This window comes from Phyllostomus discolor, chromosome 7, assembly GCF_004126475.2.
Source record: "Phyllostomus discolor isolate MPI-MPIP mPhyDis1 chromosome 7, mPhyDis1.pri.v3, whole genome shotgun sequence".
In the NCBI taxonomy this organism is placed as follows: domain Eukaryota; kingdom Metazoa; phylum Chordata; class Mammalia; order Chiroptera; family Phyllostomidae; genus Phyllostomus; species Phyllostomus discolor.
The window spans coordinates 12,791,848-12,815,242 of record NC_040909.2 but is presented as its reverse complement, the minus strand read 5'-3'; the positions used below and the strand labels follow the sequence as shown (position 1 = coordinate 12,815,242).

Genomic DNA, 23,395 nt, shown 5'->3' with positions numbered 1-23,395 from the left:
GATTGCAGCTGGGCGGACACAGACCATGTCCCCCCAGAATGCGCTTACCGATTTAATAACGGATTCAAAAGGATTTCCTATAGGATGAACAATTTTTTTAAAAAATGCAGCAGAAAATATACTAAATGAGAAACATTTGAAATGACTGAATTTATACAGGGTGGTGCAAAAGTAGGTTTACCGTTGTGAGTCTGTGAGTTTATTCTTGTATTATTGTGCATTAGGTTCTGTATCATTTTCCATACGAACAACTGTGAGCGTCCTTTGGCCCCACCCTGTATTTTGGGAGGTCCGTATCAGGCTTCCTTCAATATCTAATTCATAAAGACTTATCAAAGGAACATCTTAGTTCTGTCGGTAGTCTCTCTTGGATCTGTCAGAGATGCCTAAACTTGTCTAAATGCCATTAAATTGCTCTTCATCAATGCAAATGTATTCCTTGTGAACTTCTCAACCCTCTCGACACCGCCCCCCCACTCCTTTTAATACTTAGCACCTTGCTGGAGGAGCGTATTGAGAAGTGGACCCCATTTGGATTGTCTTACATTTGAATGAGAAAGAATGAGAATTACTCATCTTTCCTGCTAGATGGGGGCTTAAACGTTCTGAATTCTGTGACCGCTTTTGTGGAGTTTCTGAACCCAGGGAAATTTTATGCAAAAACGCTTTTTTTGTGCCCGGGTACAATTGAGTAGAAAAAGGGTCCAGGACTTCCACCACGTTTCCAACGTGACCCCCCATCTTCTCCGCCTGTTAAAGGTCGGGGCCTTGACCCACAGACTCCCCGGCGGCGCCTGTGGTTCCACCGCCCTGTCCTCCCCTCTCACGGGTTAGCGAGGGAATTACGCAGCAATTGCCAAACCGTGGATTTAAGGTTTTCTGGAAGTTCCTGCTGTTACAAACAGCAAATATGTCCATTTGAAGAAGATTAATACTTCAGATTATTATGCCCACTCCACCCCCCCGTCCCCACGTGGAGAAAAGAATTCTGACGATGCTCTCTGAGTGGGAGGCTGAGAGAGAGGCTGGGGGAGAGGGCATGCCCGGACTCAGGCACTCTTTTCTTTTCTCGCTGCGGGGAGCCCCGCAGTCCGCCACACTGATTGAAAGACTCACTCTCAGCCATGCGTTGTCGTCATGTAACTCGTGTGCATAGTGGACCATCGGTTAAAGATGGGGAGACACAGAGCAACAAAGACTGTGACACAGTGTATGAGGAGCACAGACAGAGTAAATCGTCTTTAAATTCATTTCAATAACATCTTCACTAGTTTCCTAAAATGTGTGTTTATGTGTATACACAAGGTCTGTCCACAAGGTATCCAGCCATGTAGTATGAAAAATAAAGACATTTCTTGAAGAAAATACAAGATATAAGAAGCATAGTACATAGGACAATGATGCTTCAGTCCCCTTCAAAGCAGGCACCTTGGGACCTCACATAGTTCTCCTGATCGCCACCAGCTGCCCGTTGGATTATTCTTAATCTCACAGATGCTCTGAAACCTCTTCCCTCTCTAAGGTGCTTTTAGTTTGGGGAAAAGCCAGAAGTTGCAGGGTGCCAAATCTGGGTTGTAGGGGGCCTGAGGCACCTGGGTGATTTGATGTTTCACGAAAAAAACTGCACGAGACGTGATGCGTGAGCAGGTGGGTTGTCGTGAGGAAGCTGCCAGTCACCAGTTGCCCATAGCCATGGCCTTCTGAATCATCGAGTAGTTTCCATGGAGGGATGTTCAAGCTTAATGCAAAATTAGATGCAGATTCGTTGCTCTACTCTCTTAGTCATTTGAATGTGATGGCCACACAGTGCACATGCCCACTCAACAGCGTCTACCGCCCCACTGACTAGTGCAGTGAAGTCGTCATTGTTCACACACGTGCACTCCAGTCCACTGTCCTTGGCTGCCAGCTTACATCAACATGGCACAAACCATTCTTGGTATATTAACAATGGCTGGACTTTTTTCTGGACAGACTTTGTATACATATATACACAATACATGTGCACACACATGCAAATACGTGTGTGTGTGTGAGTGTACACACATGTGTGTATATATGTATACATTTATATGTAGTTATTGTGTAATTATCATCCAAACTCATACACATTTGAGAGTAAAGAAGAAAGAGAAGGGGTGTCAGACTCATTTTCACTGGGGGCCACATTGGCCTCGCAATTGCCTTCCAAGGGCCGAATGTAGCGTTCCTTGCCCCTAGTTAAGGAGCAGTTCCATTTATACAGCCCTAAAATTACATTCGGCCCTTGGAAGGTAACTGCGAGGCGGATGTGGCCCCCAGTAAAAACGAGTCTCACTCCCCTGCTCTAGAGAAATAGGCACTGACAGACACATACCATCACCCTATGCATAACTGCACTGTTTGCCTTTGTTGTTTAAAAACCTGTCAGCATTGAGGGAGGTAGAGCTTAATCTTCACTTTGCACCAGTCTGCACATGTGTACAAAATAAAAAGTGGTGCTTAAAAGTAAATAAATATATTCCAGGGTTAAAAGGGGGAAAGGGTGACATTTGTATCCAATTTGGCTTTTTGTTTAGGAGGCGTCAGGCTATCTCTGATCTGCAATGTGTTTTTCTGTGGATAAGTGCGTGCACGCGGTGGGCAGCCGGAATTCTTTTGTTTATCTCATATCCTCAAATCCAGCCAGTTATTTAAAGTGTAACATTTCCGAACATCAAGCTTAAAAGATTTTTTAAATCTGGTTATGGTACTTTAATGTGTCTTTAACTTAAATATCCATTTTATTATTCATCTGGCCCCAAGTCCAACATTTCAAAAGATGTTAGTCCACAAATTATTATTTTTTCAAACATAGTTAACAGAAAGCAAATGAAACATGGTGTTACTTGTTAAATAGGAAAAAGTAAAGTTGGTCCATGTGTATCATGAAGATTATTAAATATTACATTTGAAAGAATACTATAGTCAATAATATGATCATTGAAAATGTTATACTTTTTCTTGAAAATCACTTGTTTTACCATCTAGCACAGAAGAAGAGTACAAATAGGTTAGAAATGTTCATGAAGTAGAAGACTCTCTTCAAGGATGTCAGGAGCTCTAGGTGCTGGGAAGCGTTGCAATAACGTAACAAGGTAGCCAGTGGGCCCTAGGGCGAGCCCCTGGCCTGGGGAAGCAGAGGAGGAGGCCCCGCCTCCCATCTTACATTGATGCGATGACAGGAGCCATTATTCAATAAGTTACCAAGAAAAGCCTGAAAGGCGCCTGCCCGAACCCAGGGTGCACTCAGCACCGTTTTTTGCTCTGAGAAGCTTTGATGAAGGGGAGCTCTGCTGTTCCCGAGTGCTCTGACTGGGGGTGGGGGGGGGGGGCATTGGAAATGTAGCCTATGGGAGGTGCAGGCATAGCTTTGATTAGGAGACAAGCCACAGAGGGGAAGTGTGTTTGTTTCTTATGGAAACAAAAGAAGGCCTCGCGCTTCTCTTAGTCTTTAGAGCTAAACGTGGAGTAGAGTCTCCAACTAAAGAATGCAGCACCCTGGCTGCCCTAAAGCTCCAGCCTAGACGTCTGAGCTCCACCTGTGCTGGGGGCGGAGCCTATGTGCCCTGCCCTAGGATCCCTTCCTGGTTCCACACCATTGCTTCCAAGTCATGACCAGCTTGCCGCTTGCCCTCGCCGCTATGCTGGTGCTTTGCCTACCTTCAGGTTCAGCGCTGCTTCTGTTTTGGCTTCTAGAGATTACACTTTCCACAAGGGCGGAAGAGCACGATTATTGAATCGCCCTTTGTAGTAACGTCTGTGTGGATTTCACTTAAAGACTGTGCCTGGGCTCAGAGGAATTTGGGCCGGGAAGGGGGGGGGGGGGGGTGCGTGGCGCAGCTACAGAAGCCTGAATATGATCAGCAACAGGGAGCAGTTCCAGGAGTTTTTAGCAGGGGAGGAGACAGGTGGAGTCCATCCAGGTGCTGTTATCAGCACCTGGTTTGTTTTTCATGAAGGGCACAATTCTGCAAGGAGTGAAAATACTGTCATTTATGTAGCATCATTGGATGGAAACAGACTCCCATGTAGGAAACCGGCAGAGGCCAAACAATGTATGAGTCACGTTGCCCAGTATCTACTTGACCTTCACAAAATCCCTGGCAATCGAGAAGTATTAGCCCAGTGAATAGGCAAGCGAAACAATGCTCAAAGATTTCAGATAACGTCCCCCAGTTGCAGAAACAGTTGGGTGGGGGCAGGGGGTGCGTGGGAGAGGGGGGACCAGGCAGCCCCCTTGTCTGTCTAATTACAGACCCTGTGATTTCTCCATTAAGCAGAAACTTAGATGTAACACCAGAACACTTAGTTCAAGTCTCTTTTAAATGTTCCTTCACACTATTTCATCTTGATGATCACTGCTTTAAATATTTGAAAAAAATGTGACTAAATGTACGAAACGAGACAAATTTATGGCGGAGCACTTTCTAAAGCAAATAGGCTTGGGGAGTTCAAGTATCATTGTAGAAATAAACTAGATCCCCCTTTTTGTTTTCATTTCCCCTGAAACATTCTTTTCCCATTGTTACTCGTCCAATCTCAGCTACCTGGATATGCAGCCAGCAAAGGAAAATGTCAAATTCGACAAAACGAGTGGTACTGCTGCAGTTGAATCATAATTTAACTTTTTATTCTTTGCCCTACAGGATATTTAAACATTATGTAATAGTACTTCCTAAGTTATTATCAATTCCCTACCAACGTTGCCATTTCCTCAAAATGGAAAGGCAAGCATTAGGGCAAAGAGTCAAATATTCTGCCCTAATATCTACTGACATAAAAATTCGAGAGTTAACATTTACTTAATTGCTGCAGTAGTCATGCTAAATGCACAGTGTGACATATTATCGGGTGTTACAAAGGATCATTTCTGAGGGGGGAAAAAGATCTGTAAAACCACGAGGCAGTCCTTTGCTAAAATTATTACCCTACTCTCTTTAAAATCTCCGTTTGAGCAGGCTGGCTCAGTCGTTTGCAGGCACGGTACCCTCGGGATCCTGAAGGGGAGGGGTGTGCCGGCCAGCCTGTTTGCCTCTCCTCCCACCACATGGCCATGCTCTTTCTCTTCTGACCCACACACTGCTCTCCCAGGGTCTTTGCCCTGTGGCTTCCAGGTGGGTTTTACTAATGAAAAGTATCAAGGACAAGAGATCAAAGGGCAGAAGGAGAAAGAGATCAGAGTCTCATCAGCCCTCCCGGCTGCCCCGGGGTACAGCTGGCTGCCCAGATGCTCCCCCCACCACCCAGCTCTTCCTTGCTTCTCTAACACTGCCCCCTCCCCGCAGGCCACTGGGAGAAAACCCTTCCCCACTGTTGTTCGGTTCCGGGTGCCTCAGTCTCCTGCTGGTCCCTTAACTTGCCTACTCATTTGGCAATGCCTGATTTACTAGTGTCTCCTCGCATGAATCCTTTGGGTGGAATTCTGCCACCTGCCAGGATCACGTGGTGGCAAAGAAATCAGCAGAACACTGGTGTCTTCGTTCTGGCACTTCTGGGCCGCATGGCCCTAAGCAATCTCCTTAATTCCCCGTGCTTCCTTCTGGGCCTCTGTAAAATGAGAACAACAATTATGCCCACTTCCAAAGTGCTTAGCTCAGTGAGTACAGTAAGACACACATGATAATGTTCCTACTGGCTTGGATGAGGAATGGAGAATGCGTTCTTTCCTGGACTAAGTTAGGGGAAATGTGGTCTCTACCAGCTCACTACGTGATCTCTTCAGCATGGAGCCCGCTGGTAAAAAAACTGCTAACATCTGCGTCCATTTACTGGCAGACAGTTAAGTTGACAGTTTCCAAAGAGATGGTTTGAGCCTTTTTGTTTGTTTGTTTTTGCGATGCATTGTCAGTTACTCGAACCTTTAAAACTCCTGTTTTCTTTCTCCCTAGTGCCCTATTGGGTGTTATTTTAGAAAAGTCCACTGGTAGCTACTGGGCATGGGCTAGGTGAGCTCTGGTTCAGGTACACAAGATGAATTCTCCAAGCTGAGAGTTCAGCAGCAGCAGCCGAGCCGGCAGATGTGGAGCTAGGGAACAAAAATATCCCAGTCTGCGGTGTTTGGAGAAGTACTGTGACATGCATGCTGGCAAAGTGACCAACAGGAAAATGGGGCTTGGACCCAACATGTGAGGAATTGTGTGTGTGATCCTGAGCAAGTGTCCTCTTAGCCCCCTACACCTCAGCCTCATCACCAGAGCCTGGTGCACCGGGAGAGCTTCAGAACCATTGTGCACAGGCCATCCCAGTGACAGCAGCTTAGCGGGGACCACGAAGAGATTTGGAAAAGCAACCAACAGCAGGTGTCTGCGGTATCAGAAACTAGGTGAGGCCCAGGTGAAGCAAGCTCTAAGAGTAGAGCTTGCTTTTCTTTTAGGCCAAACTAAGGCCGAGACATCGTCCCGAGAGAGCATGAGTATCGGTGAGCAAACCCACAGATATGTCTTTAAGAAACTCAAGGCTGCCAAACGCGGGCTTCTTTTCCCAGGTGCCTCACCGAGGGCGAACATAGATTTGAGCATGCCAAACATAACGTTCCAGATATTTTTTTCTTCCCTCTCCACTCCATGTTCAGCTCCTTCCCGTATTTCTTCCTCCTCTCCATTTTGGGACCTACGTCTGCCCCCATTTCCACGGCAAAAGGTAGAATTAGAAAACTGTGCCGTGGCCTCTTGATTTGCTGTTAGAAGGAACTTTTCTTTTCTTTCTTTTTTTTTCGCCCCAGAAGGCGAAGAGGCTAAGAGAAAGCAGTTGACCTCTGGACAGCTTTTTCTGTATTCTGCTGTGATGGTGATAAATTGCTTTGCTTCCGCTGCCCCTCATGCCGGGCCGGGCTGTGGGCTCCCTGCGCTCAGTACATTGCTTCTTCATTCCTTTCCTGCAGGTTTCTGTTTGTTGGCTTATTTCCTATTATATTTTCTATTATATGAGTGCAGTAAGGGCAGTTTCTTTATCGGCATCATCAATAAATGTTCTTGAGGCACCAAACGTAGAATACAGAACTAGGCAGGGATGTGTAAGGCATGCTTCCTTTTCCAGAGGATTGTAATCAACCGGGGGAGCAGGACCTAAGTAAGTAATAAATAGAACTCAAGTTCATGCAAGGTGGAGAGTGCAAAGGGCAAGGAGAGGCAGTCGCCCGTGCTGGCCATTGCCAGGTGCGGGATCACTAGAGTGTGTCTCACAAGAGGGGTCTGAGTCCAACCTGACGCCCTTGAGGAGAGGATTGTCCCATTTTACAGAACATGAGAATGAAGTCAGAGAGGACAGTTGCTCCCCCACAGAGTGCCCGCTGTATCTCATCACCCACTCCATGAGGGGGAGAAGGGGGGTGAGGATTCAACAAGAATTCAAGGCAGAAGTATTGATTGAGCTCCTGGGCCCAGCAATAATTCTCCAAGTGTGGTCCCCAGAGCTGTGGCATCGGCATCTCCTGGGAACTTGCCAGAAAGGCAGAGCCTCAGGCCCCAACCTCACCCCCAACCTGCTGAATCACAACCTGTGGGACTTGGAGTCCAGCAATTTGTGTTTTAAATCGGCCCTCCAAGTTATTCAAAAATGGGCCCATGCTGAGTGCCGCTGATCCAGGGAAAAGAGCGCCACCTGGGGGGAGTTTGAAGGAAGCAGGTAATCGGAGGTGGAGGCACGGTGATGAGGTCGGATGGAGCGGCACGCAGAATCCAAAGCTCTGAGGGCTGCACCCAAACCTCCCTGGGTGAGGGTGGGCTCGGTATAGCACCCTCCCAGGGTACTTCTGGGAGTAGCTGGGTGTCCTGCCAGGGATAGAACTCGGAGCCTCTGCAGATTCTCTTAGGCCTAGCATGTTTGCATCGTCCTTACATTGAAGACGCCAGTGGTGAGTCCCGTGAAGAGGGCCCCCTCTGCCAAAGGGGATAGAGGGCTGGATGGCTGTGCCCGGCAGGGAGCCCCCCTGAGGCCTGGAGGGGAACTGCAGGCCCAGAGGCTGTGACTATCTTAAAATTCTCATGCTCTATTTGGGTGTTTCTAAAGCTTTGCTTTTAACGATGATGAAATGTGAGTATTACCCTTAAATGCCATCCGTCCATTGAAGGGAAAAGTTAACAAGTGAATGATCTGGATCATTTCTCTTCCTACCCTGGAGCAGGCCATTAGAAAAAAATAAAACTGCTCCATCACCGTGGAGACAGCCTGCCCTAGGGGGATGATTGAAAGAGTCTTCCGGACAGCCCATTTGTCCTTCCATTTTATTTTCACTTTAATTATTGTGAAATCAGATTTGAGCGTTGACCATAGCCTCCAATTCCAGCCAGCCGAAAAGATAAGCACATTTTGGATTTGTGTAGACAAGCTGGAAGACTTCTGATTGTTATCTTGATCCAGATAAAAAACCGTGCTTTTAAATAACACTTTCACACATGGGGGAATGAAAGATATTTCTTGCTGCTGTTACGGAGAATAATCATGAGTCGATTATGTAGATAAACAGAAAATATCTCTTTATTGCTTGTTTGGAGTTGTGATGTCATCTGGTGCTGAGCAGCTTTACTTTGGGGCCATCTGTTGGAATTTTGATGAAGAGACAGATTAATAGGGAATCTGAAGTCATGTTCCCCAAACTCTATAATGACAACTCTACAGATGTTAATTCTCAAATTCTCCTTGGAAAACATCGGTTGTAGGTAGAATACACCGAGCTCAGGTGTGGGTTTTTTGGAAGGTGGCCTTTTTTTTTTTAAACTATACATTATAAAACCTAGAACCAGTCAATTGCTCTTGGGTTGTAATGTAAAGCAAACAAGTCAACCTTGTAACTTTACCGGTATTCTGAAATTCAGAATGGACTGATGATACACACCTGGACCTTAAGGAAAAATCAGAAGAAATTAAATCCTAAAAGCTTCAGTGGTTGGCATTTTGCATCTCTTTGCTCAAAGACAGTGTGTCTGAGCTGAAACAGAAAACATCTTACTGAAGCCTCAGTTTCTTCATGAAATGTCATTTGATTGTCCACTTCGGTATGTAGTATAGAGCATGTCACCCCTTCATTGCGTCCTGTCGATTAACTTTGAGTGGAGAGTTTGTGGGACCACGAGCTTCTCATTCATCTCTAATCAAGACTCCCTTGAGCTACTGCGATTCCATGTGAACGCTGATCGTATTCATGAAATAAGGAAGAGCCTCTTTCCCTCAGATTCTTGTCACAAATTATCCAGAGTAGCTTCTCTTGCCTCCCCCAAGTGATAGTATTTTGTTGTGTCTCCTCATAAGCTCCCTGAGCTGTCTTGGGTCTTCAGCCAAGTTGGCAGAGCGGGAAGACCCAGGACACTTTCCCGCTGGATCACCTGGGGTATGCAATAGTGAGGAGGTGACCTTGAACGCAATCAGATGGTCCGGGAAGAACAAGCGGGCTCTCTGGTCACTCAGGCCCCCCCCCTTCGTGGTCGTGTGCCTCCCTCGAGGTTGAATGTGCTCTGCGGCATGACAGTTCATAGTCCTTGCTCCTCTTCCACGTTTTTAATCTTTTCCTCTTTATTTTTTTCTAAAATATATACAACCCTTACCTGGATCCCACATTTAAACAATAACAACAGCCTCCCCCTGCTCCAAATCTTGTCAACCCCATGGTCCCCTCTACCTCTCCACCCAGCATTTGGTCTCACTGCCCGTCTTCTCAAAGGAGTCCCTTTCCTTCCTTTTTTGCCTGGCTGCTTCACCGGGTACTGCCTTTGCTCTTGTCCAGAGCACCGCTCTGCCGGTTTTGAACCTGGTGTCTACCTCCTCCTCTTTTCCGGCAGTTCTGGAGCTCTGGTCAGTGTCCCCTTCCTCTGTCTCCTCATTTCTCCTACTCAGGTTTCACTTTTTCCTTCAGACCAATATTTGAGTAGCAGTGTGCCTTAGAGGTCCACCTTGATGGTCTGCTCAGTCTGTGCCCATTCATGAATACGTGGGCTCTGAGAGCAGCGCCGTGCTGATGACATCCAAATCTCCATCTCTAGGACAAGCTGATTGCCGAGCCCCAGGATGCCTTCGCTCATGTGCTGACTCGTCATCTTCATTCACCGTCCCTCTTGCATGTACGGCTGAGGCACTACGGTCAACTCTCTTACCAGACAAGAACTTGGGATTCGTCCTTGGTGTTTCCTTTCCGCCATACCCTTCCTGCAGCTCCTAGATGCCAGTTTCTGACCATTCACATGCTAAGTACCTCTCTGATGTGTCCGTTCTCTCTCCCTACCATCCTGCCTTCTCTCGTGTCTTCACTGCCTCTTTCCTGGATTAGTGCCACGCCCCGCACCTTAGTCAATCCCCTACCTAGAGTTTTGCAGCCCCCAAGGGACTCCCAAAGAAATGTTATGAAACGGCTGTTCCTCATTTTATTGCTCTGCTTATAAATCTTACATGGCACCCTAAATCTTTCAACATCAGATTCTAATTATAGACGGAGTTCTCCAGGCCCTAGGACTTCAACCCAGCTCCCTTTCTCTCTTCCTGAACTCCTCTCCCCTTTTCTAACCTGGTGCCACCGCTAAATACTTAGACTCCTGGAACGTGTCTTTCCCATGTCTGGCTTCTCACATGCTGGTCCTCAGGTCCGTACCTCCTTTATTTTGATTATTCCCACTTTGCCCCACCCCATTAGCAAACACCTCCTCCCCAACGAATGCTACACTCAGACCATCTCCTGGAAGCCTTCTCTATTTCCTGCTTCGCATTTCCCGCTCACCCTGGAAGTGACCCAGAAGTCTGCAACGTGCTTCTGTCTAGTGCCGTCCAGTGCACCGCACGCTTCCGTGCCGGTCTCCACCAACTGCGTGAGCTCTGTGGATGGCGCTTATAGTCGTTCTTACACCAAAGGTCAAAACACAACTAGTCAACGGGCTTGAAGAAAAAAAGACTAGAGGAACAAAATGTGGGTGAACTGAAAGTTTGATTGTTTGACATTGAATTTAGTCAGCAGTGTGCCAGAGCTTATGCATTTAGGCTCACATGACCCATGTTAAAAAAAAAAATCATGAATTTTTTCAGCTGATTGTTAACCCATACGTAGCTTGAAATTGGCCATGGTTATAACAGGGAAATCACCCAGAACTGCAAATCAGGGCTTTTATTTATCAGAGAGTTGTTTCCCAACAGACAACTGACATTCCTGATGATGGTACAGTCGATTCATCCAAGCTCCTGCCCAGCAAAAATGAGATATCATTAACACTCCTAGATGCCAGTTGCTGAGAATTTACATTCTTTTCTTTTTCTCACATATATTTTATTGATCATGCTATTACAGTTGTCCCATCCCCCCCTTTATTCTCCTCTGCCCAGCACACTCCCTCCCACCCACATTACCCCCACCTTAGTTCATGTCCATGGGTCGTACATACAAATTCTTTGGCTTCTGCATTTCCTATACTATTCTTAACGGTCCCCCTGTCTATTTTCTATCTACCACTTATGCTTCTTATTCCCTGTACCTTTTCCTCCATTGCCCACCCCCCTTCCTCACTGATAACCCTCCATGTGATCTCCATTTCTGTGATTCTGTTCCTGTTCTAGTTGTTTGCTTGGTCTTGTTTTGTTTTTGTTTTTTAGGTTCAGTTGTTGATAGTTGTGGGTATGTTGTCATTTTACTGTTCATATTTTTGATCATCTTTTTCTTAGATAAGTCCCTTTAACATTTCATATAATAAGGGCTTAGTGATGATGAATTCCTTTAACTTGACCTTATCTGGGAAGCATTTTATCTGTCCTTCCATTCTAAATGATAGCTTTGCTGAGTAGAGGAATATCAGATGTAGGTCCTTGCCTTTCATGACTTTGAATACTTCTTTCCAGCCCTTTCTTGCCTGCAAGGTTTCTTTTGAGAAATCAGCTGATAGTCTAATGGGAACTCCTTTGTAAGTAAATGCCTCCTTTTCTCTTGCTGCTTTGAAGATTCTCTCCTTATCTTTAATCTTGGCTAATGTAATTATACTGTGCCTTGGTGTGTTCCTCCTTGGGTCCAGCTTCTTTGGGACTCTGAGCTTCCTGGACTTCCTGGAAGTCTATTTCCTTTGCCAGATTGGGGAAGTTCTTCTTCATTATTTTTTCAAATAAGTTTTCAATTTCTTCCTCTCCTCTCCTCTTTCTTGCACCCCTATGATTCAGATGTTGAAACATTAAAGGTGTCCCAGAAGTTCCTAAGCCTCTCCTCATTTTTTAAAATTCTTGTTCTTCATTCTATTCTGGTTGACTATTTCTTCCTTCTGCTCCAAACTGTTGATTTGAGTCCTGGTTTCCTTCCCATCACTGTTGAGTCCCTGTAGATTTTCCTTTGTATCACTTTTCATTTCCTTCACTTGTTCCTCTATTTTGCAACCATACTCAACCAATTCTATGAGCATCCTGATTACCAGTGTTTTGAACTGTGCATTCTGATAGTTTGGCTATCTCTTCATCACTTAGTTGCATTTTTCTAGAGCTTTGATATGTTCTTTCATTTGGACCTTTTTTTTTTTTCCTCAGTGCACCTATAAGGCAGTGAGGGGTGGAGCCTTAGGTGTTTACCAGGGCGGGGTAACCAACGTAGCTGCGTTGTGATGCTGTACGTGGGGGAGGAGTCTGAGAGGGAACAACGTCACCTACTCAGCTCTTTGCGGGTTTTCAGTCACTTCCCCTGCTACCCACAAGCAAATCAGGTCCCCCTGGTGCTGATTCCTGGGTGGGTGGACTTGTGTTAATTCTAGCACCCTGTAGGTCCTTCTAATGAACTCTCCTGTGAGGCTGGGAGTTTCTCCCACTGCCCCCACAACCCCCACAGGTGTTTTCAATCAGAGGTTTGAGGCTTTATTTCCGGGCGCTGAAACCCTGGGTTGCAAGGTCTGTCTCACTCCCCAGTTGTTCCTCCTGGTTTATCTGCACGCAAATGTGGGACCATTCACTCCATCAGTTGCCACCTCACCGGGTTCTCCAGCCGCCGGCTTACCGTGAGTCCTCTCTGCCCCGGCTACCCTTCTTTGCCCCAGCTACCCTTTCCTGCCCCTCCTACCAGTCTGGATGAATGTTTCCTCTTTAACTCCTTGGTTGTCGGATATCCATACAGTTCAATTTTCTGTCAGTTAAAGTTGTTTTTTGTTTTTAAATTTGTTGTTGTCCTTCTTTTGGTTGTGCAAGGAGGCACAGTGTGTCTCCCCACGCCTCCAATTTGGACAGAAGTCCAGTTCACACTCTCAGTGTCTCTTCTCTCCATTCCTACCACACCTGCCTTAGTTCAGGTCTTCCTCTCTGTCCTGTTGTATTGCCTTCCATAGACTCTACCACGAGACAACATTATTGTTAAATCTACCATTAGACAACATTTGGGTAAGAACCCTGCCAACCTGAAATTGAAGAAAATTAGATGTTTTTGACTAATAGGGAAAAACAGTGTGCAATCATTTCTTCTCTAAAGAGGAGACTGGCACTTCTGGTCCACTATGAGTTGCCTATGAAGTAATTTTTCCTGTTGTAGCGACAGGTAGATTTCTACAGACTGAATCTGTGACCATAGCACTTACTTTTCAAAAACAGTTGGCCAGGGTTAGGTTATACCCTGTAGCTATGTGACAGTGACAGCAATTAGATCACAATGGTGTTGACCCCTTGACTTTTGACCTCATGATTATCCCGTTCTCTGCAGCTGATCAAAAGCAATCCATCAATTAAAATATCCACCAGGGGGAATGTTATTGCAGGACAGTTATTAGAGCCATCTCTGTCCTGACTTTGCCCTAAGCCTACTCTGGGGAGTGAGCTCCTTGGGTCGCCTCAGCTGCAGTTTGCCACCACCCCACCCCACCCCAGCCTTGTCGTGGGTCTGTCTGTAATTGACATGGGTAAAGGTGCAAGAAGGCGATGTGAGAATGCAATGTGAGAATCTTCTTCTCAGCCACACAGCCTCATTAGGAAAGTAAAACATGTGTGAGCCTTCCGAGCAGCTTCTCTCCCTCTGGGTTGTTGAAGCGCACTGGCTGTCAGCACAGCACTATGGGCCAGAAAAGTTCAGAGAATTACCTCAATAATATGACAACCTCTTCCATTTAAAATGGAATTCAATGCCGGCTTCCCTCAGAGGCATTCATTGAAATTCCGTGCATGATCCATTCCTCTAGTCACTTAACAGTGTCTCTCATGTTTGCCCTGTTTTTTTTTTTTTAAAAAAAAGGAGGAAGAAAACCAGCTTTGTAGTTGCGATAACATGGATCAGGATGGTATAATTGCAGTGAAGAGGCCCCCAAGCTTGCAGTAATAGGATGGTTCATCTGATGCGTGTTGCCATTAGAAAATGACCCATGCATGCGTGAATGTTCTCGGGGGACAGTAAAGAGGCTTTTTAAGAATTACACTCTGTGCAGTATGAAAGCTAATGAGCAAAAGAGCACGTACAAGAAAAACTCCTGCTTCAGGAAGCGTGGTGCCACTCAGGGCCTGTCGCAGCTCTCCCCAAGTTCATTAGAATGCACTGTCGTCAGTGGGACATGGGCTGCATTACCTTTCTCCCCATGCAGCCCCTGGCAGGTCGTTCTGCATCTGTGCCTGAGGAACTAAAACCACTGAATAACACATGGGGAGCGAAAGAGAGAGGTTGGGTGCAGAGAGTGCCCATAGATAAGGTAAAGGCCGACACTGACTGACACAGTGATGAGAGAAGTCATAATGGGCCTTAAGAACAACAACAACAAAAAAGGCAGTTTCTACAATTTCTTGTACTCCTTTTTTTGAAGTCTTAGAATGATCCCATGCTGTTCTACTTCACACCTAAGAACAGAACAGTATCTGATTAGGATTTATAGGCTAGGTGTTTCGATCCAGTATCTTAATTTTTTGACACGTTTGAAGATTAAACAAAGGCTTCCAGTTAATCGATACCACTTCCTCTTTTAAAAAATCCTCCTTAGAGTTTGAGGTCCCATACGTTGGGAGGTTGGCACAGAGAGAAAAATGCTTCAAAAGATTCATACGTTGTGTTGCTTTTCAAAGTTGGCCCCACTTGGCCTGTATTGTCACAGCTGGGATTTATCACCTTGCTCTTGCACTTGAGTAGGACCGCTCTGTAAAGGCCAGTGAAACCAGGTGCCTGCCTTAGCGCCCGAGGACCCCTGGGTCAGGAGACCGCAGAGATGCCACGATTATCATGCTGCGTGCCTCTTCTCCCCACCCAGGGCCACCTGGAGCAGCCATGAGCTATACATAACTGAAGCTAGAAAGGACTTCCTGTGGCAGTGACTGTGCCCTAGTAACTAAGTAAACCTGGGGAACAAATCCACAGTGTTCACAGAATTACGAAGCACAATGATAGCAGTGAATTAACTCCAAAAGTGCAGTCTAGGTGGCCTGGGGGATCTTGATTTCTCCCGGCCTTCCTCTGACACCCCAGCTTGCTCTGCAGAGTCCCTAACATATCTTTTTTTGGCCTTAACCTATTTTTTATCATTCAAAACTATGAATCCTATTTTTGTTTTCAAAAGTCAAGTGATTTTCCTAGGGGCAACCAATTGCCTAGAATAGTGCAATGACCAAATTGATCTTACATTTCATGTGGAAATTATTTTTATCTTATATTTTAAATAATATTTTGCTAAATGCAATTCAGGGGAAATATACAGTATCCAAATGCTGTGAGGAGAGCCTTATTTGAAAAGGTCCTATTAATTGAAAGCCGTAGAATCAGCTGATTAGAAAGTAATGAGGTATATGGGAGGACTAGAGTTCATTTGACTGACCCCCACCCAACACCAGCCCACCTGTCTGGTGCCCCATTATCCGAGTAACGGACTGTAACACTTATTGAGTGGTATGAGTTGCTTTTGGCAGGGCAATTATGCTTCGCCTTTGATTTTCTTTCTTCGATACTAGGAAGATCTTGTTCAACAAAATGTGGATCGTAACTCTTGTTCACTTTGCTCAATTGTTTTAACTATTGAGAAAACAATTAATGCAGTAAATGGCCATTGAGTATCTGCCACACTAAAGCAATTATGTCAGGGTATGAAAGTTGGAGAAATGTATAAGAAATAGTACCACCATCTCATGAGGTAAAGCGAGGGTGCTGAAATCAGAAAACCACAGCTTAATCCCTAGCTTTCCCTTCTCCCAGCTGTGTGACCTCAACCAGTTTCTGCATCTCTCTTCTCAGGGGGGGTCCAACCTTTTGTTGTCTCTGGGCCACACTGGAAGAAGAGTTGTCTTGGGCCACACATTAAGTACCCTGCAACGTGTAATCACAAAACAAACCTCATAGTGTTTTAAGTAAGTTTACACTTTTGTGTTGGGCCACAGGTTGGACACCCCTGTATCACCGCTGTCTCTTTGGTGACAGGAGTTTAGTAACAGCGCCTGCCGCCCAGAACTGTTGTGGCAATAAGGAAAAGGATTTTAATTCGCTGTTTGGATTAGAGGAAGTGATCAAAAAGAGAGCTAGTTAGCTAGTTTATAGTGGAAAGGCTTCAAGGAAGATGAGTGTGTAGAGGGATTGACAGGAAATCAAGAAGCGAAACCGGGAGGTACTGGAAAGGGGTGCGTGAACTACACAAGCCAGCACAGCGAGAGGCCAGTCCTGGAAAAGCACTTTTCTTCTTCATCTTGCTCCTCTGCTCTGCCCCAGCGGAGCCCCTGTAACTCCATCACAAAATTATATACCAACAGCAGAGTTAGGATTCATAATCACACAGCAGGCCGATTCCTGAGGAACTTGGAGAAATATTTGTCTTTTGACTGGTCCAACACAAGTGATTTTTGTATTAAGCAGTTTATTGATTTTAAACATTTGAAAGGACATCCCACCCTGTGAAGAATACTTCACTTAACAAACACAACACGGAGAGCACACTGCTCGGGTGGGTAGGGGAGGCGGTGAGAACCGTCTAGGTCCTCCGTTCATTTTCTCTGTAGATCCTGGCCTTCTTCAACTACGCCTTTCCCCATCTCCAGCCTCCGAAACTGCCAGCCGCAATCAGGGGAATGAAAACCTGAGAGGACTTTGTCATTTCATTCATTTCCAAAATGTTGGATCCATAACCAAGTAGTCAAACACAAGTTTAATGTCAGTTGCAATCATGCCAATTTATAACCCTCAATCATTTTATATTCCTTAACAGAATATTAATGAATTCTACTCACACTACAAATAATATTCAGTAACTATTGAATTTTAGTAGAAACACAATTACATTTTCAGATTCATAAAATCCAGACATTTCCGATCGTATAACTCCTCCATCTTAGCAGAATGCATTTTTTTTTATTTGCTAGGAGGCATTTGTCCACTCCTAACCTTTTTACTCCCAGAAAATAAATGACGCACGTGACTTGACAATTGAATTAATCTTGACTGGAGAAGAAATAATAAAAATAGCTAATGTCTTTATGATCTTCATAGCGTGCCTACAGGGCAGCTACTGTTGCTGCTTCTGTTTCCCAAGATGTATCGTATCTCGCTAATCCTCAATAAATATGAAAAACTGATCGTTTCACAGCTGAGGATCGACAAAGCGGAACACATTCCTCATTGGAATAGAGGAGATAAGCAGGTTACCACCAGCGCCGCCATCTCTGCCTTCGGGCGTGTCGTGTCCCCGGCAGACGCTGTCAGTTCATCCTTAGGTCACTGCTGTCACATCTCTATTTGTCTCTTCCTATCCCAGAGCTCAGATTCACAAGCCACACGGGGGCCTCCTTCCTTTCTTAAGGACCCTTCTGCCAGCTACCTTCTGTAACATAATTTACAGAAATGGGTACCTCCAATTAAACCATTCCAGGTGTAAATCGCTTGCCTGGAGAGCGAATTGAGTAATGAATGGGATTCATGAATATAAATTGGGCTCTCTTTATACTTAAGTTTTCATTTTGAAACGGGTAGCCTGTCGCTCGCTCCCCACATAAATCTTTATTTGCCTTGAGTGTGTTTACTGGTGGGAAGCCCCAGGCAGAGCTGGTGGCCCATCGCTATGCATAACTGAATATTAAAGTTCACAAATCACCAGGCGGAGGAGGCCTGGGGAGGGAGACCTCCGCTTGTATCTCCGCTCTCAGCAAAGACGCATGGCGCTCCCACGGGCTCTGCCCCTGTATGGGGATGAGCCCACACCACCTCCTCGTTCGTGCACCTCCTGACCTTGAATATCATTGGATGTGCGCCTCCTCTGCCTTCCAAGACATTCTGTTTGCCGTGTGCCTTAACAGCTCTACTATCGTGAGACTTATTTTCTCTCCACTCCAATGTGAGTTTAGAGCCAGTATAACAGTTCAATCTCTCGTAAGCCTCCTCGATTTATTTTTGAACAGACTCCGGGAAAGGATGGAAGGATTCATAAGCAAATACATAAATAATAGTTAGAAGCAAGGCCCCTGCACCTGTCCTGACCTCCTCTGTCCCCTGCTGTCCTCTCCTCTTTGTGGCCACAAGGTAGCTGTGTGTATTCCTCCAAAGGTCCACGGAGGCCAGCTGGGCTTTCACCGTGTGACCACATTCAAGTCAAAAATTTAAAAGACGTTTCTCTCATTTTCGACCTGTGCTTTGAATTCTCAGCTGGAAATAAGGCTTTATTAAATATATTTACCATTACCTGAACATATAGAAATGGTCAGGAAGACTGCGGGTCCTGAGTTTTGTATAACTGTACCAAGTTATTTCCTTACGCATTTAACAATTCCCGTTACAACGAATTTGATGTGGCTAGGAATAATGTAAATATAAAATAATAAAAGAGCAACAGACTTTTTTTAGAGCCAACAGATAAGTGAATTAGAGTGCAAGACCTAGACAATAGGAAATCATAGAAACCATGTTTTTTTTAAAGCAATTAATGTTAAAAGACATTTCTCCAAAGTGCTTCTGCATAGGAGGCATTCTGGGAAGCAGTGAGGACTATGACGTGGCCTCGGTCACAGTTCTTGTTGCCAAGTCTGATGGTTTTTCCCTGCTGTACAAACTGTAAACGTTTTCAGGTATGCAGTCCTCGAGCTGACGGTATTAGTCTCAAACAGACCTGCAGAGCGTGTTAAAGGAATGCCGGAACTACATACTGTGGGCACAGTGTAGCTTATAGAGAGATGGTCACTACTCTTAATTGTATTCTTTGTAGGTGGTATCTCTATAAAAAAATTCAAAATAACCCAATACATTAAAACTTTGGAAATGAAGCAAGGTGAGTGATATGAACAGTAACAGCACAGTGGGACACATTAGGAAATTCAGGGGTAACTTTCTGCATTCTGTACTTGCTCCGCCCACCCAAGCTCACCCCCTCGGTGCCCACACTGACTACCCCTTGTTTCACCTCCTTCAATGAATCGAGCTCATCTCCTAACTCAGGGACTATTCACAAGCCGTGTTTCCACGATACGTCTAAGGCGGGAGAAGATACTTCTCTGGGTGGCCAAGGACAGTAAAATACTGTCCCCTGTAAAGACTGTACCACAACTGTATCCTTCCTCCCCATCCTCAGTATGAAGGTAGAACTCTCACACATACTCAGAACACAGGTAATACATTAACAATGCATGTTGATCTGAAATTTACCTTTTGTTTCAGTTTTTTAAATCTAGTTGTAAGACTTAATTTAGTGTTTGTGTTAAGAAAATCTGAGACTTTGCCCTGGTTGGCGTAGCTCAGTGGATTGAGCGCGGGCTGTGAACCAAAGCATCGCAGGTTCGATTCCCAGTCAGGGCACATGCCTGGGTTGCAGGCCATGGCCCCCGGCAACCGCACACTGATGCCTCTCTCTCTCTCGCTCTCCCTCTCTCTCTCTCTCTCTCTCTCTCTTTCTCCCGCCCTTCCATCTCTAAAAATAAATAAATAAAATCTTTCAAAAAAAAGAAAGAAAATCTGAGACTTTAAAGATTCCCCTCAGTGAACTGTACTAAGAGGCAGCCACAATTATTCCCAGGTATGCGGTGTGGTTAGTAACTCGGGCTCTAGAAGGACCTTATTTTTCAGACAGCAGGAAGTGAATTGGTTTCGTTTCCCTGCCACCATCGATTTCACCTAAATCATCACTTTCTTTCCGACATTTATAAGAAGGGTTCACAGCCATACTTAGAGAATACCTCAACTACTTGTGGCGGTGACTAAAATAACTAGAACAAGTAGAAGTTGGCTCACGGAAAGAAAAAGAACCAAACCAACGATCCCCGCAGAAGGACACAAACAGATGCATGTGTTAAACGCTGCACTCTGTACCACCTGTTCTGGGTGCACGGTCACTGACCGGAGTGTGTTACCAGAACTGTCCTCACAGAACAAAAGCACGCCATCCTCTCACTTGCAGTGACAGCCCCTTGTCTAAGGAAGCGGATGTTGAACCAGTCAGGGCCGTGAATCGTTTTGTTCATGAGGACACAGGAAATAGAAAGCACGTGAAGTGAACAGGCTGTCTGGTGGCCTTTGGGTGAAACAAGATTGTGCAGAAAGGTGACAGAATAAGAGATGAGTCAATTTAATTTAAAAAAATAATAATAATCAGTGAATTCTCCAAATATCGAGACCAAAGCAAAAGACATATCGGAAAGATACCATTTATAGCTGTTAACTGATGTCAACAGAGGCGCCTATGTTTGCGTCACGAAAAATTCACCATCGCCACAACATGCTCACTGGACCATCTGCACAAAGATGGAAATATCAGTCAGTCATTTGGAGCCACTCTCTTGTCCCCTCTTAGAAGCAAAAAAAAAAAATCAGTCATACAAAACAAGTATTTGGATGACATGGAGATTGAGAGATCTGAGGGTCGGCTTGTAAACCGGTGCTCTCATCCCCACCAAATACCACTTGTGTTTTTCCTGGTACAACCTGGTCAAAAGGTGGTTTTTCTTTGCAGGTTACCAGCCGGTCTTGTCTGGTCAGCAGGGGTTCCAAGGCCTCATGGGAGTGCAGCAGCCGCCCCAGAGTCAGGGTGTCATGAGCAACCAACCAGGAGCTCCGGTGCAAAGTGTGATGGTCTCCTACCCAACGATGTCTTCATATCAGGTGCACGTCGGCAGCTTGGAAACCGTGGGTGATAACGTACATCCCCGTGCCCGGGTGGGGGGCAGTGCTGGGCACAGACACTGTCAGAGGTTGGCTTTGAGACGAGGATGTAGCAGAGGAGTTAGAAAATGGGCAATGCATGCTCCTAGCATTACCGTGGCTGGTGGACACCCTGCCGAGTGTGGTTCCGCATAAACTGCAAGAAAATCCTTTAGTCTACACTTCTGTTCATGATGACCTTTGGGTGTTCTGTGGAAATTTTGCTCATTGGGAGAAAGCCCTCATAACAAATTCCCATTCATTTTTGTATACCCCCTGAAAAAAACTTCATTTTATCACAGTTATAAGATTCATTGTACCACAATTGTGTTATAAGAGATCTAAGAATGAATCTCAGATTCATTCAAAGGGCATTTATGGGGCCTAACAATGACATTTTCCAGACCAAATCCATACTGGGTATTTTAAAAGTGTTCTATGCAAATCTGTGATTTGCATCCTGAGGTACCCCGGAAGCAGAATGAAGGGTTAGAGAAATGCTTTAATCCTTGCATTTAGCTGCTCCAGACAACCAGGTACTTCGGGCCCTAAAGCCTCTATCCTCAGCCCTCCCGCCCTACCAAACCGTATTCGAGTTATATCAACGTCTTCCTCCAGCTCCATATTCGATGCTCCCGAAAGCTGCAGGCTGAGTCAGGTGCCTGGGACAAAAAGCCCCTCTTGCTACACATGGCTACGGGCCACTTTGTTGGCATAAAACCAGAATAGGAGCCGGGCTCTCCAAACAGAGAAATCCAGAGTGGGAGATGCAGAGTGCTTGCCACCCCTGGGCGGTCGCAGGAGAGGAGAGAGAGGCTCGGAACTAACACCTCTGCGCATGTACCGCCTGCCAGACGTGCGCCAAGCCTTGCACGTCGTCCTTGAGATCTTCCCAGTGGCGCTGGGAAGTAGGTGACATTCTGCAAATGGTCTAGGCAGGGGTGACCGACCTTTTGGCGTCTCAGGGCCACACTGGAAGAAGAGTGGTCTTGGGCCTCACATTAAATACATTGTGACACATGATCACAAAAATATCTCGTAAAGTTTTAAGTACATTTATGATTTTGTGTTGGGCTGCATTTACAGCCATCCTGGGCCGCATGCAACCCACAAGCCAGGGATTGGACACCCCTGGTCCAGGGAATCAGACAGGTTAAGTGACTTACCCAGTGGGAAACAGCTCATAAAAGGTAGAGCTGAGACTGGTGAACCCAAAAGCCTGAATATCTTTCACGACATTACAGTAGCTCATCATGTGCCCCAAAATAACCTCTTCATGAAGGGTTCTTCCCTTGTGTCTTCCTCCAGGTGCCAATGACCCAAGGTTCTCAAGGACTGCCCCAGCAGTCATACCAACAACCAATCATGCTACCTAACCAGACAGGTCAAGGGTCACTCCCAGCCACCGGAATGCCTGTTTACTGTAACGTCACGCCGCCGACCCCTCAGAACAACCTTCGGCTGATCGGCCCCCACTGCCCCTCCAGCACCGTCCCCGTGATGTCGGCCAGCTGCAGGACGAACTGTGCGAGTGTGAGCGACGCCGGCTGGCAGGTCAAGTTCTGAGCGCTCTGGCTGCGGGGGCTTTCTCTGGATACTGCCCACGGCCTTTACGGGAAGAGGAGCAAGGTGGGAAAAACTGGCCGAGGACTTACGTAGTCACTCAACACTCAAATGATTGCTGCTGGTATTCTGTACAAAAACAAAACAAAACAAAAAAAAAAACAAAAGAAAAAAACAACAATACAAACAAAGACTAATACACACATTAGCTGGTAAATGGTGCATATTTCCGTCATGTCTGCTAGGTACGCCTTTGTAGCTTAGCTAGTGACATGAATTCATCAAGGTAAGATTTTCTCCTACCACTGAACACCACTGTGTAGACGATCCTCTCCCTACTTTGGATTATTAGTTTTGTACTTTGTGTTGAGTTTGTGATGCTAAAACTATTTAAAAATTATATACCGAACTCATATTGTACCAAAGCTGTCATGGGGAAAAAAAAGCAAAGAATTGATGAATTGAAGGAATAATTTATATACACTATAGAGTTTTCTTTTTTTAATGGATATCTACTGTATTGTAGTGTTTAACCAAAATAAAACTATTTGACCTTGCGGAGGAAGGTCATGTTTTTACCACCAGTTTGGTTCAGTCTCTCTTCCGTGTGTGTGTGTGTGTGTGTGTGTGTACGTGTCACTGTTTCCCTCTCTGAGCCCCATTGCATGACTAAGGCGCAAAGATGATGTTCCGGGCATCTATCAGTGAGCTGGAATCGTGCATGGGAGACGTGGTCAGCCAACACTTAGCCAGCTGTAGTTCCTTCTCCTAATGCAACAGGGTCCTGCCAGTGGGACGGCATCTGTTTCATCC

General features: G+C 45.6%; 1 protein-coding gene across 16 annotated transcripts in view; it reads left to right on the top strand.

Annotated features, from left to right (window-relative positions):
* Nucleotides 1-23,166, top strand: part of ARPP21 (cAMP regulated phosphoprotein 21) — a 151,523-nt gene extending 128,357 nt beyond the window's left edge. For all 16 annotated transcript variants that reach the window (XM_028518808.2, XM_036030528.1, XM_036030527.1 and 13 more), the window contains 2 exons: nucleotides 20,832-20,980; nucleotides 22,328-23,166. In XM_028518808.2, coding sequence (XP_028374609.1) covers nucleotides 20,832-20,980; nucleotides 22,328-22,585 — 407 coding nt within the window. In that variant the 3' untranslated portion in view covers nucleotides 22,586-23,166. The remainder of the gene's footprint in view (nucleotides 1-20,831; nucleotides 20,981-22,327) is intronic.
* Nucleotides 23,167-23,395: the final 229 nt, after the last annotated feature.